This window comes from Phoxinus phoxinus (genome assembly GCF_949152265.1).
Source record: "Phoxinus phoxinus genome assembly, chromosome: 9".
Lineage (NCBI taxonomy): Eukaryota > Metazoa > Chordata > Actinopteri > Cypriniformes > Leuciscidae > Phoxinus > Phoxinus phoxinus.
In genome coordinates, this window is record NC_136884.1 from 1,590,700 (window position 1) to 1,606,455 (window position 15,756).

General features: G+C 37.8%; 1 protein-coding gene across 2 annotated transcripts in view; it reads left to right on the plus strand.

Annotated features, from left to right (window-relative positions):
* The window catches only part of slc38a4 (solute carrier family 38 member 4), a 35,301-nt gene extending 20,059 nt beyond the window's left edge, over positions 1 to 15,242 (plus strand). For both annotated transcript variants that reach the window (XM_079623956.1, XM_079623955.1), the window contains exons 7-16: positions 93 to 174; positions 510 to 592; positions 686 to 744; positions 1,084 to 1,356; positions 3,514 to 3,593; positions 3,723 to 3,823; positions 3,917 to 4,041; positions 11,672 to 11,816; positions 11,898 to 11,995; positions 12,668 to 15,242. In XM_079623956.1, coding sequence (XP_079480082.1) covers positions 93 to 174; positions 510 to 592; positions 686 to 744; positions 1,084 to 1,356; positions 3,514 to 3,593; positions 3,723 to 3,823; positions 3,917 to 4,041; positions 11,672 to 11,816; positions 11,898 to 11,995; positions 12,668 to 12,772 — 1,151 coding nt within the window. In that variant the 3' untranslated portion in view covers positions 12,773 to 15,242. The remainder of the gene's footprint in view (positions 1 to 92; positions 175 to 509; positions 593 to 685; positions 745 to 1,083; positions 1,357 to 3,513; positions 3,594 to 3,722; positions 3,824 to 3,916; positions 4,042 to 11,671; positions 11,817 to 11,897; positions 11,996 to 12,667) is intronic.
* Positions 15,243 to 15,756: the final 514 nt, after the last annotated feature.

Genomic DNA, 15,756 nt, shown 5'->3' on the forward strand with positions numbered 1-15,756 from the left:
AGCCTAAAAATAACATCAAGACTTTGTAAAAGGTCAAAAAGCTTTTTTTTTTTGTTGCATGAGTGACATGAATGTGTTTGGTTTGTCCTCAGCCATGTCCAGCTACCTGTTCATAGTCAAATACGAGCTGCCAGAGGTGATCCGGGCGTTCCTCAAGCTGGAGGAGAGCTCTGGGTGAGTCTCAGGGATGTTGAATGTTTGTGTCTTATAAAAACCTTTTCACAATATTCTAATTTTGAATTTGGGGTTTTCATAAACTGTAAGCCATAATCATCAAAATTATAATAAATATAGACTTGAAATATCTCACTTTGCATGTAATGAGTCTATATAATACATTAGTTTCACCTTTTAAGTTGAATTACTGAAATAAATGAACTTTTGCACCATATTCTCATTTTTTTGGGTTCTCCTGAATGATGGCAGATAAAAGATTTTAATTGACGTAAAAAAAAAAAAATAATATTATATGATGATAATGTGGTTTACACACTCCTGTTGTCTTGCAGGGAATGGTACCTGAACGGGAATTACGTGGTGGTGTTCGTGTCCATCGGCATCATTCTCCCGCTGTCCATGCTGAAGAACCTCGGTAAGACTGTTCTCAGTGTCACAGAGAGTTTGTGATGTCGGGGAGTGTGTGTGTGTGTGTGTGTGTGTTTCTCACTCGCTTCTCGTCTCACAGGGTATCTCGGCTACACCAGCGGCTTCTCTCTCTCCTGCATGGTGTTCTTCCTGGGCGTGGTGCGTTTACTTTTACTCCTCATGTACCTTTAATATTCAATTCACGTTTATTTGTATAGCGCTATTCACAATACACAGTTTGAAATCTGAAAATCTTGAGTGATCTGTTATCAGAAGTTATGCATTTCATAAATGTACAGTTAGCTAAACATTTATTAATTTAAACAATGTACTAATGTAATGCAGATACAATGAGCTCACTGAAGTAATGAAGAATAGTTAGTTAACAAATGATTGACATTTTAGTTGTTGTCATGACGATTGATAATATGAGCTTTGTTTTATATGAACTTAAGATTTCTGTAGTTTATCATAACACGGTCTTGTTTTGTTTCTCAGCTGATCTATAAGAAGACGATCCTGCCTTGTCCTCTTCCGTTCTTCTACCAGCACGGGTCGAACATGAGTGTGAACGGGTCGGACGCGCTGGGTTTATACACACTTCAGAACGCCTCGGCGCTGGCGTATATCTCTGAGACGGCAGTGAACGGGCCTCATCTGGATCCTCACGCCGCGACCTATGACCCCGCACACAGCCCGGTCGAGTTCACACACCAGCCCGACGACCACGAGGACATGTGCACACCCAAATACTTTGTGTTCAACTCACAGGTGTGTGGGGTGTGTGAGTGAGGGAGTGTGTGTTAGAGGGAGTGTGTAGTGTGTGTTAGAGGGAGTGTGTGTTAGAGGGAGTGTGTGTTAGAGGGAGTGTGTGTTAGAGGGAGTGTGTGTTAGAGGGAGTGTGTGTTAGAGGGAGTGTGTGTTAGAGGGAGTGTGTGTGAGCGGGAATTTGTGTGAGCGGGAATTTGTGAGAGAGAGAGAGTGTGTGTATGAGAGAGAGTGTGTGTGTGTGTGTGTGAGAGAGAGAGAATGTGTGAGAGGGAGTGTGTGTGAGAGAGAGAGAGAGAGAGGGAGTGTGTGTTTGTGTGTGAAAGAGAGAGAGAGTGCGTGTGTGTGTGTGTGCGCGCGAGATAGTGTGAGAGAGAGATAGTGTGTGTTTGTGTGTGAAAGCGAGAGAGAGCGTGAGTGCGAGTGTGTGTGTGTGTGTGAGAGAGAGCGTGAGAGGGAGTGTGTGTGTGTGTGAGAGAGAGTGTGTGTTAGAGGGAGTTTGTGTGTGAGAGAGTGCGAGTGTGTGTGTGTGTGTGTGTGAGAGAGAGAGAGCGTGAGAGGGAGTGTGTGTGTGTGTGTGTGAGAGAGAGAGAGAGAGTGTGTTAGAGGGAGTGTGTGTATGTATCAGGGTTATAATCGTTAACGAAAACGAACGAAAAAACGAAAACTAGATGGGAAAAAACATTGTCGTTAACTGAAATAAAAATAAAAACGAGGCAAAACAAAAAAACGATAACTAAATAAAACTGTAATGTGTGGTTGACAAAACTAACTAAAATAAAATAAAATTATAGAGTAAATGTCCTTAGTTTTCGTCTTTGTCAATGTCTTTCCTTCGACGCTATTTAAAAACACGCAGAGAATTCGCTCAGCCGTGTTTCCTTTCCCTGCTCTCCCTCCGTCTCTCTGTCACGCGACACACACACACAGTCACACACCCCTCCCCTCCTCAAGTCTCCAGAGACGCGACGAAGTTCGCAAAAGGTTGGTATCTCATAAACACCTTTACACAATCACTTACACAATCACACACATAAAAAGTGGTATACAAATATTTTATATTCTCTGAATATAATGTTCATATGAGAAGCAATTGGGCCTTCTTTAAAAAGTTAACTAGTCGCAAGTTTGAGGTAACTTAAAATGCACTTGTGTTTTCGTTGTCAAAACACTAACGTTATAAGCTGCAGGGCTGGAATGGTAATCTGGCATTCCGGGCAAATGCCCGATGGACCGACGTACCTTTTGATTCGATACATCTCGGGATTTAATACTTTATTTCTTTTCTTTTTCAACGGCCTTCTGATCTACATTGGCAGCCCATTTGTCCCATCCTTTTTAAGTTTATATTTTGTTTTATTACATGGCTTGGTTGAATTCCAATGTAGAATGCGGTCTGTTATTTCTTGATAACAGACCGTTGCCATGAAAAACAGAGCGTTGCTATATGACTCACAGAATTCTAACCGTAGACGGAGCGCACTATTTTCTTTGGCGGAAGCTTAGCGGAAGCAATACAATCGTAAACTATCAATAAACTCCTTTTTAAACAATATTTTGTTTCAAAATAGTGATTTATTTGATAGGTAGCCATGTAATAAGCGGGATAATGTATAGCGAGTCGGTAGTTATTGGGAATACAACCCCTTCAGGCTGCTCAAGATCCCTCCGCTTCGCGTCGGGCTCCCGATTGCAGCCTGTCGGAGACAAAGACTAAAACTAATACTAAAACTAATTAAAACTAAACTAAAACTAAGCATTTTCAAAAAATAAAAACTAAACTAAACTAGCAAACCCACGTTAGAAACTAATTAAAACTAAACTGAATTTGAAAACACAAAGTTAAAACGAAATAAAAATAAAAACTAATGAATAATGCAAAACTATAATAACCCTGGTATGTATGTGTGAAAAAGAGTGTGTGTGTGTGAGTGAGAGAGAGAGCGTGAGAGAGAGAGTGTGTTAGAGGGAGTGTGTGTGTGTGAGAGCGTGTTAGAGGGAGTGTGTGAAAGAGAGAGAGAGTGTGTGTGCGCGTGTGTGTGTGAGAGAGAGAGTGTGTTAGAGGGAGTGTGTGTGAAAGAGAGAGAGAGTGTGTGTGCGCGTGTGTGTGTGCGCGTGCGTGTGAAAAGATCTTCATGGTGTCCACTATGTGTCTTTCAGACCGCTTACACTCTTCCCATCCTCGCCTTCGCATTCGTGTGTCATCCTGAAGTTCTGCCCATCTACAGCGAACTCAAAGAGTGAGGAAACACACACACACACACACACACACACACACGGATCATTAAAAGCAGCCAGTAGACCAATAGAACCTCCCCAGCCAGAACCTCTGAGATCTGATATGAACTGTGTGTGTTGTCGTCATGCAGCCGCTCTCGGAAGAAGATGCAGACGGTGTCCAACCTCTCCATCCTAGCGATGCTGGTGATGTACCTGTTCTCCGCCCTGTTCGGATACCTCACGTTTTATGGTGCGTCACAAACACACCATTCTCAAACACACCTCAAACATTCCAGTGGAGAAGTTACACGTCACTAAAACACACTCTCTCTCTGCGCCTCAGATCATGTCGAGGCAGAGCTGCTCCACACCTTCACGAAGGTCTACAAGTTTGATACGATGCTCCTGATGGTGCGTCTGGCGGTGCTGACGGCAGTGACGCTCACCGTTCCCATCGTGCTGTTCCCCGTGAGTACCGGAACACCCCGCCTGCCGCTACACGTGCCTTTGATGCCACTTTATATGTCCTCCTGTTGGGGTCTGCAGTGCTGTACACATCCACCAGAGGGCGCTGCTCTCTCAAGATCAACTGCTCATGAATTACATTTATATATATTTAAAATTGTATATATTATAATATATATAAAAAGTAGCAATTATAATATTGTATGATATTATAATATATAACACAATTTAAATAGCAATTTAGAAATTGAGATTTAGAACAGGAAAAGAGAGAGAGGATACATTAAAAAATAAATAAATATATAAACGGGTATGTATGTATGTATAGTGGGTGTGTATATATTTAATTGGTACATTTAAATTGAAGAAATATATCATATTTGATTTAAAAACAAATATATATATATATATATATATATATATATATATATTATAAAAATGCGTATAATTAACATATATATATATATATTTTTTCTAAGTAAACTATACATTGACAAGGCTTCCAAAAACTTTGTTATGGGGTATATATATATATATATATAATAAAAATACGTATAATTAACATATATATATATAATTTGTTAATTGTGTGTTTTTGTGTATGTTTGTATACATATATATACCCCTTAAAAAAGTTTTTGGAAGCCTTGTCAATGTATAGTTTTATGAAATATTGTGTAGTATAAGTGCTTAATTAATTTCAGTGCATGTTTCTTATGCTACTGTTAAATTATACCATATTAATCAGTATCATATCAGTCATCAACAGTTGCGCTGCTCATTCGATACCAGAACCAGCATCAACTGTAGACTACAGATATACATATCAGTCATGTGACCGGCAGAGGGCGTCTGAGAGCCGCTTTCTCTCTCTTTATAACCCCTCCCTCTCTCTCTCTGTCTCTCTCACACACACACACACACACACACACACACACACACACACACACAGTGAGGGCGGGGCGACCAGAGGGAATGGAATATTACCTGATGCAGTGCAGTGACCTTGCCAAGACTGCAGTGACAGTGTGTGGCCACAGGAGGCGCACACACACACACACACACACCTCAGATGAGGAATTCATTTAGGATTGAAATATATGGGTTTTCAGGTTTAGCTGGTATTATTTCATAGTTTTGTTTAAAATATGATCTCAAAAGCTGCACAAAAATGAGGCCATCTGACCTGTGACCTTCATCACCGCCGCATTTTACAAGCTCGTATTTTTCCAAGTAAAACTGCAAACGGCTTGTGTGAGACCGAGATAATAACACGCACACATGCGCAGTCAGATGGGGTTTACATCAGGGGTTGTAGAGTTTGTGAGATTTGACATTTTGTGTTTCCAAGGAGTTCTTGGCCTTCAAGTTGCTCTTAAATGTCACAGTGTTTGTGGGAGGATTTGTGTTGTTTGGTCTGAGGGCCTCAGAGACCTTGACTCGCAGACTACACTTACTAACACAAACAAAACCACACCAGACAGTCGTTTTATTCAGATTATGTTTGTTTTAATCCTCTCACTAGTCATGTTTTATTCTTCCATCTCTCCGAAACCCTCCCTCTCAATACATATTGGCAAGTTCAATGATTGCAAAGGCCACGGGTGTTTCTGATTGGCTGAGACGGGACTGTGGGAAACTCCTCAGGACTGATATATGCAGTGATGTATATCAGTGATATCACACACACTGCTCTGAATCAAGGCTGTTGGCCATTAATGGGCACATTAGTTGTGGAGCAGTGACAGGTGTTCTGCTTCTGTGTCCTTATAAAGCCCGTCAGGCTCTCAGCTCCAGTTTCAGCGGTGCCCACATCGCCGCGCGTCTCCTGCTCATCTGTGGATGGAGACTTTGATTTTATTGCACTTTTAATAAATCTGCGACGTAACTGTATTGTTAAAAAATATTTAGATAAAAAAAATGTTGTTGCATTTTTTTTTTTTTTACTGTTGCATTTATTGTTATAATAATTGTATTATAATCTTATATATATAAAAGAAAAGAAAAAAGAAAGAAAAGAAAAAAAAATTATATATATATATATATTATTTATTTTTAAAATATGATAATATATTCATATTATATATATATTCTTTTTAAAATATGATGATATTCTTTTTAATTACACAATATATATTTATTATTATTATTATTTGTTGTTTTTAACTTTTATTTTTAAATGTGAATATATTCTCTTTTAATATATTTTAGATAATTTAATATATTAAAATATTTACAATATTTTAAAAACATTTTACACACTTTAATTATATATATATATATTTTTAAATATGATTATTTATAAATATATGAATGATCATTTGTTTAATTATACAATAAGTGTTTTATTTTTACTTTTACATATGCACACACACATATATATAAATATATATATATATATATATATATTTCACATTTAATATATTCATATATTAAAATATATTAAATAGGGAATATATGCATCAAAATATATTTACAACATTACTTACATTTAAAAAAAAATTATTAATACAAATAATTTATTGTTTAAAACTAATATACTTCTAAATATTTGACCTGTTATTATATATTTTGTTATTGGTACCATATTATTAAGTCTGTATATATTAATTTTTAATGTTAATAAATACAAATATTAGCATTTTTAAATATATGTTTTTTAATGATATATTTATTGTAACTCTCAGTGTTAGTCTGTGCTTTGACGCTGTGATCACGCTGGTCTGTCTGTAGGCTTGAGATGCTTTAACTGACAAACGACACTGTGATTAATGTGAGGTCAGTGCAGCCCGGGTTCAAAGGTCACGTCACGACGTCAGGGCCTATTAGGGTCAACGAGCTTCTCTCACATGATCAGGTCTGGTGCGTCAGACTGACTGAGAGTAACACTTCAGCTCTTAATATTGATGTTTCTGGGCTTTATTGGTGTGTGTTGTAGTGGCGGCACTGGTTCTCCTCCGGAACACACATGTGTGGTGTGTGTGTGTGTTGTTGTTGTTGTTGTTCTACAGCTTTGCTCACCTTGATCTGGTTTTGTGGTCAGTGCCTGATCTCTTCAGCTTCCTCTGGGTTTGTGAGCTCAGGAACTATTTTCAGAGGCGTTTCTTTGAAGCCAGCGAGTTAAGCTGCTCTTTTACAGTAATTAAACAACACCGAGTTCTCCACACAACTATAACTACACTGAAGCTATTTACAGACACAATATCTTTCAGACATTTCTTAGATTATAGTATTTAAAACAAAAAAATAGCAGAAGTGGCACAAAAAACAACGACCTCAGTATGATGTGAACTTGAACGTGTAAATATACACTGCGTACCACTGTTATATTTCTATATATACTATTATAACTAATAACACTGCACTGAAACCAGCGGTTAAGAGCAGTGTTTAATTATATACACTAATGTCCAAAAGTTTGGTGTCAGGAAGATTTTTGTAATGTTTCTAAAAGAAGTCTCTTATGCTCAGCTTGGCTGTGCATTACATTTGTTTGATCAAAAATACAGTAAAAATTGTGAAATATTATTACAATTTATAATAGATGTTTTTAATGTGAAAATGTATTCAAATGTAATTTATTCCTGTGATCAAAGCTGAATTTTCAGCATCATTACTACGATCAATCACTTCCAAAAACGAATGCAAAACCTGTCCTGATTGACTGAAAACTAGTTGATAAAAAGATTAAATCCAATATTTAGCATTTAAAACAGCATAAAAACTGATTTATAAGCAGTTTTGTAGACGGGTCATTTTTGACCCGGAACACCGGGAGTGTAACAAGATGGGGAAAAACACTGAAAAAGCACAAACATTCTCAAATATATTTTCGTGCGTGAAGTCAGGAAGTTTTAGTCCAATGCGATCATTAACTAGCATTATCAGGGGAAAATTAAATGTTATAAATAATGATAATAATCCATTTTATTTATGGGTGCTTTTCAAGACACTCTAGGACACCTTACAAACAGTAATATACATGAACAAGGAATATAAACGTGAACAAAAATGTAAATAAAATACACGAAAGTCTTAAAAAATTAGTTTTGAAATGAAGGTTATGCCTGGTTCAGATTACATGATTTTGACTCCTAAAATATTCTTGTTTCGTGGACAAGAAACATGTCAGACTACACGTTGCATTTCCGACCAGTCATCGCGTGCCGTCACACACACACACACACACACACACACACACACACACACACACACACACACAGACAGACAGACAGACATACAAACACACGCCCTCACGCATACACACACACGCACGCACAATCACTCACACAAACTCACACTCGCACTCACTCACACACATGCATACATACACACACACACACGCACTCACTCACTCACTCACACACTCATACACACACACAATCACTCACACTCACTTGCACACATACATACAAACAAACACACGCACTCACTCGCTCACACACTCACACGTACACACACATAATTACACACACAAACTCGCTTACACACACTCACTCGCACACATACATACACACACACTCACTCACTCGCTCGTTCACACACACACACACACACACATACTCACTCACTTGCACACATACATACATACATACGCACTCACTCGCTCGTTCACACACACACACACACACACACACTCACTCGCACACATACATACACACACACTCACTCACTCGCTCGTTCACACACACACACACACACACACATACTCACTCACTTGCACACATACATACATACATACGCACTCACTCGCTCGTTCACACACACACACACACACACTCACTCGCACACATACATACATACATACGCACTCACTCGCTCGTTCACACACACACACACTCACTCACTTGCACACATACAAACACACGCACTCACTCACTCGCTCACACACACACTCACACGTACACACGCATAATCACTCACACAAACTCGCTCACACACACTCACTCGCACACATACATTCTCACTCACTCGCTCACGCTCACTCACACACACTCGCGCACACACACACACACACACACACACACTAACTCACTCTTGACGGAACCCGTCGTGGAGGACCGGATTTTTTTTTACATGCTAGTCTTTTTATGATGATGTTGTGAAGCATCGCAGATTGTCGTCCACTATGACACACACACACACACACACACACACACACACTATACGAGATGAAACGATCGAATCTTGCGTCCCGACGCCCGTCGTCGTTTACGAATCCCCTCGACACCCGACGTCAAACGCATCGGGCTAAAGTGGTGTAATGTGAGCCAGGCAAGCGGCTGCCCTCGTCCTCACGGGAACTCAGACACGAGCCGGAGGGTCGCGGGGGAAATGTCTCACGTCGGGCCGAAGACTTTGAGCAGTCAGACAGAAATGTGGCACGCATGTGACGGCGAGAAACCTCGGCTTGATGTGAGAGTCACAGAGCAGTGTCTCTGATCCGAGACGCCATCAAGCTTTCACGGACTCGTCTGCTTCCTAAACCCTGTGTTACCGCCACAGTTTACAGACCAACCTGTACATATGAACCCATAACTGAACTCCATTCATCTGCGTCGTCTCAGATGTCTTAAATTCATATTTATTCATATTTATTCATATTTATTACAACAACCACCCACATCTAGTTATTTTGCAGTTATAGTTCATGCATGTATTTGCTACTTGCATCCATGCAACATTTATTTGTTAAACAAGTAATAAAGATGGGGAATATTATATTTAGTAATAAAGATGGGAAGATATTATTTTTAATTTTTTTAATATGTATAATCTTGTTTCACTGTAATATATTAATACACTATTTTTAATATTACTACTTTATATATATTTTGATACACTTTTTAATAGATTTTTAATGTTTTGCTACATTATTTATATATATATATAATGAAATATATAAAATAAATGAGTACAATTTATATATAAAATAAATGAATATAAATAAAATGCATAATTTACTCCTTTATTTTAGATTTTTTGTCTTGTATAATCTTAAATATATAGTTTATTATAAATTGTATTATTTTTACTACAATATATAAACTTCATTAAATCAAGATACATTTACTTGAGAAGCAAAATGTCTTGTTTTAATCATAAATTCACTTAATTTTGATGAATTTTTCACAAAACAAGTTTTCCCTTTGAATTAAGTTTATATTTCTGACCCCATTGGCAAGTATAAACTCGCTTAATTTTGCTTCTCAATAATGTATCTGTATCTTGAAAATGTATTTTGCTTCAAGAATGTTTAGATATTTGCACTGATCTGGAAAACAAGACAAAAATGATTATTATTTATTCGTGTAGATGCATGAACTAAAAGCAACACAGCTTGGGTTCATTGGCTCTGCAGAAATCTCAGTGTTTTGTTCATCTGATCAGTTTTTAGAGGATTTGCTGAAATGTAATGTTTTTAGGGGAAAGTTCAGGTGCATTATAGTGATCCGTGTCAAACTCTGTCAGTCAGACGCTTCTGCTGCTGTTGGCTGATGCAACTCTACCACACGGTTACACTGGTAATCCTGTCCCAGGCCCCGCCCACGTGTGTGTGTGTGTGTGAGATGAACTTTGCCCCAGTGTGAGCTGGTTCTCATGCTCTGAGCGGATCAGTTCGGGTCCTGTGACCTGCGCTCAGATCATTCACTCACCTGCTCCGTGTGTGTGTGTGTGTGTGTGTGTGTGTGTGTGTGTGTGTGTGTGTGTGTGTGTGTGTGTGTGTGTGTGTGTGTGTGTGTGTGTGTGTGTGTGTGTGTGTGTGTGTGTGTGTGTGTGTGTGTGTGTGTGTGTGTGTGTGTGTGTGTGTGTGTGTGCTCGAGCAAATTCATAACAGTAATATTAGTTCTCAAAGGCATTGCATTAAATCTAAATAGAAAATCGTGTTCATCTTATGAAGTTGTTTTCTTTTCATTAGTTTGGAAGCCGCTGTAAAGCCGCCGGACGGTTTTTCTGGAACTGAATGTAACTTCTTTTGGCGTCTGTGCAGCTTTAGCATTTCAAGCATTGAGTGTTTTCAAACACAGTGCATATAAATATTATGTATTTTATCCCTGTCTAGAACTGTATTTATTACAACAACAAAAATGCCCTCATCGTCTAGTTACATCTGAAATTATAGTTCATACACACAATTGCTACTTGCATCCATACAACAGTTATTTATATAAATATTTATATAATTCTTAAAAAATATAAATGCATTTAAAAAAAAAGATATCTATACTTTTCACTTTTTTATATATATATATATATATATATATACACACACACACACACACATTTTAAACAAATGTTTTTACATATATTTTACATGTTTTTTATATACAATAAATGTAAGTTAAAAATTAAGTTAAAAATAAATTAACTTATTTAAACAAAACAAAAAAATACCTTTTATATTACCGTATATTTATTTTAATTTAATTATAATTTTTTATAATATAATACAAATATATAAAAATGTTTTTTTTACATCTAATGTTTATAGTTAATAATTTCTATTTTATATTATATTATTTTTCATGGTTTTTTTTTTTTACATCTTTTAAGCTATATAAATGTGTTTATATCCCTTTTTGCTTACAGTATGTAAAATAACGTTTTTTTGTGTGTGTGTGTGTGTTTGCAGATTCGTTCGTCAGTCACCACGCTGTGTTTCGCAGAGAAAGAGTTCAGCTGGATACGACACTTCCTCATCGCCGCCGCTATACTGGCGTTCAACAACCTCCTGGTGATCTTCGTGCCCACCATCAGAGACATCTTCGGCTTCATCGGTCAGTGGTGTGTCCAGCTGTCAGTAGAGGAGAGCAGCAGAAACTGAAACTCGTGTAATATCTCCCACTCTTCCTCCTCAGGGTCGTCCGCGGCCACCATGCTCATCTTCATCCTCCCCGCCGCGTTCTACCTGCGGCTAGTCAAGAGCATACCGCTCAGATCTCCGCAGAAAATATCTGTACGTACATCAAAAGTTTTATATTTATGATTTTGGGTCTGTGCTATATCATAAAATTATATCGTATTATATAATAATAATATAAGTAGATGGCAATCGCCATATTTTGCAATCACCATATTTCACTTCATATATTTTATTATATTTCTTATATATATATATATATATATATATATGGTGGTTGGCATCTTAATATATAAATATATTATATTTCTTATACTATATTGTGTGTGTGTGTGTACACATGTGAAACTCGAAAAATTATAATATGGTGCAAAAGTTCATTTATTTCAGTAATTCAACTTAAAAGGTGAAACTAATATATTATATAGACTCATTACATGCAAAGTGAGATATTTCAAGCCTTTATTGGTTATAATTTTGATGATTATGGCTTACAGCTTATGAAAACCTTTTCACAATATTCTAATTTTGAATTTGGGGTTTTCATAAGCTGTACGCCATAATCATCAAAAAATAAAAGTTTGATATATTATGGTGGTTGGCATCATATATAATATTATTTTTCTCCTGCTATATTATGTGTGTGTGTGTGTATATATGTGTATTGTGGTTGGTATCTTCATATATCCTAAATTATATTATATAAAAAAAATGTGCATCCTCCTCATGATCAGCATATATTATAAAATATTTAATGATAATCTACAGGCCGCCATTTTCCTGGTGTTTGGCGTGATCTTCATGATCGTGAGTCTGTCTCTCATCGCCTTGGACTGGATCCACAACCCGCCCGGCTCTAAAGGTGCTCACTAACCCTGAAGCCTCTCGTCCCGGAGATCATCTCAGAACACACACCTCTCTCCCTCTCACAGCCCTCGCCTGTTGTTTTAAGTTCTCCTGTGTGTTTTCTCAGCACTCGGATCTGTGTTCTCAGATTGATGTGAAGATGAATTCATGGAGACGGTGATCCGTCACTCTTTATGAATGTGAAAGATGGAGAGAGAGAGAGAGAGAGGGAGAGATTGGTTCATCAAATTAGCACTTCTGGATTTTTATCAAGACATGCCAACAAAGTTTTCATAATCACGTTTGCCTTCATTAGCTGACTTTATTGGTCACTGATAGTTAGTTTGTTGAATAGTTCACTCAAAAATTACATTTCAGTCATTTTCTCCTCATGTTTTGTGAGAAAGACCTTGATATAAGAGACTTGAAGGCAAGTAAATGATGATGGTTTTCATTTTTGAGTGAACTATTTGTTCAATATTATCGTTTGCGTTATATTTCCTCTTTGAGAGGGGGGGGGGGGGAGGGGGTCCAATTATCACATTTTTGTACCAAAATGAGGTTGTGCGAACAGTCGGTCCACAACTTCTGCTCAACTTTTTCCTTCCAACTGCTGCATAAACCCAGATCCGCACAGCAGAACCAGACCGTGATGAGATCTCAGATCCGATTCTCTTCATTTCGAGGATTTTAAAGTCTTCAAGCTTGAACTGAATGCTGGGTCTCCTGAAGACTCTCAGTCTCTGTCTTGCTTTCTTCCATCGAGCTGCAGTCGGCTTTCAAATGAAGTTGAGATGTTTGAACCGCCGAATGCCACACCAAAGGGGCCGTTTTGCGGCCGCTGACTCATTAATTACAGCTAAATCTCGCGCGGGCCCTGACCTGATGTTAAAGAGCACCTATTCTGCTTTTATTACACGTTCAGTTCGTCTGTCTTTAGTGTGTAATGTTGTGTTTGAGCAAGAAAAAGGGAGTTATTCTCTATATCAGTGTTTCTGAACTCATGAAACGCCTCCATTGTAGTCTCGAGTTTCGCCCGGGAACGAACACGTCACAATATTCCTCATTTAAATAATTAATGCGCAGAATAAAGGGGCGGGGCCTGGTTGAGTTAGTTAGTAGTGTGTTAAACTGGCGGTTATGGTAAGGGGCGGGACATTTCCCAAACACACTCGAAGCGCTCGACCAATCACAACACACACTCATCCAGCCGACCAATCAGAGCACAGTGTGCTTTTCAGAAGGCGGGGCTTCATAGAGACAGAAAGTAAACAGAGCGTTACTGACAGACTGGGAAGAGAGGAGCCGCAACAATGAGGAAAATAATCAACATTAAAACATGTTCTAGTCGAGAAACGACAACATCAGGACTTTGTAAAAGAGCATAACAGGTCCTCTTTAACAGAACGCTGGCCGTGAGCAAATAAGCTTGTACTGTCAATCCCAGATTGTGCCTTTTCCATCTTTCCGTGCTTTATCTGACGACACTGCCTTGCTGGAGAAAAACAACACGTTTACAGAACCGAGACCGTCGCGTCTCCGTCTCCATCCGTGCTGAAGCGTGCGCCGGTTCAGCCAAAGCGGACGATATTTAAAGATCCTGTGGTGATCTACTTACTCATAAAGCAAATATTTCAAATGAAATGGTATGATATTTTTGCATGTTTTAAATCACAAACATGGTCTTTTTGGACATTGTATATGGTTTGTAAATAGTGTTTTTTTTTTTTTTTTTTTGGAAGGGACACATCAGATGTTCACCAGTAGAGTTCTAGTATTATATTGTAGATGTTGGTGCCATCATGCCTTTTTTCTTTTGTAAATTTGTAGAAAAGCCATTGTATTTCTATTTTTCCTTCTCCATGGTTTTAATGACGAACCGAAAAATGGAGTTGTGTTTTTTTGTTTTTGTTTTTTTTGTATGTTACTTGATTAGTTATCAGCTGAAATGGTACAGAGAGACTCAAAGATGAACGTTTGGTCACATTTAACATTTGAAACCATCAGATTGTATTTTTCTGTCTGCAGTATTTGTCTTCCACTGTTTACTTCTGCAAACCACGTATCAAGCGTGTTGGTAAGAGCGAGTTATGTGTTGTAAAGTCAACATGAAATCGATTTCAAGGATGTTTACGTGTTCCCGAACACTGCAGTCCTGTGCCTGTCGCTTCCTTCAGGAAAAATTGTGACGATTAAAATTGTCTTTGAATGTACGAACTGTAACAGTTTACATGTATTTTGGTAATGTGAGATGAACAGTATCCCAGTATTTCTCTGGTTGTAGATGAGCGTAGAGGAACAGTCGTGAGAAATGAGAAGAAACCTCGTCCGCTCACAAACTGCCATTATAACACACACATAAACAAACGCTGAGCCAACGACAGCCAATCGGCTGCGACGTCCTGCAGCTTGACCAATCACGTCACTGGGGGATTTTTGTATCACTGAAGCTGTTTCCATATTATGTAACATGAAAAATAAAGAAATGTGAAACGACGTCACTCTTTGTGTTTTCACTGATGGAGAACGTGTTACTAGTTTTGTTGATGTGAAGATGAAAGAAAATATCAAAAATAAATAAATTATGCTAATGAGAACAGAAATAATATAATGCATCTCACTAAAATATTTATAAATGCATTATAGTATAAATAGTTATATTTAATTACATAGTGGAACTGAGGGAAAATGTACTTGATTATCATGAAGGCAACACAATTCATTAAAATAATATTTAATTTATTATTTGAATAGCCCTAGAAATAAGATTTCTGTGTGTGTGAGAGAGTGTGTGTGTGTATGTTTATATGATTTATGAGGACATATTATTTGTATAATGACATGGGTATTACACTGGTACAAGGAAAACGTGGTTTATACGAGTCCTCGTATTAAAAAATGGCTAAAAAGCATGCTAAATGTTGTATTAAAAACGCAGAAAGTTTTGTGTGATGGGTAGATTTAGGGGTTGTGTGTGTGTGTGTGTGTGTTTAGGGGTCGGGTTAGTGTGT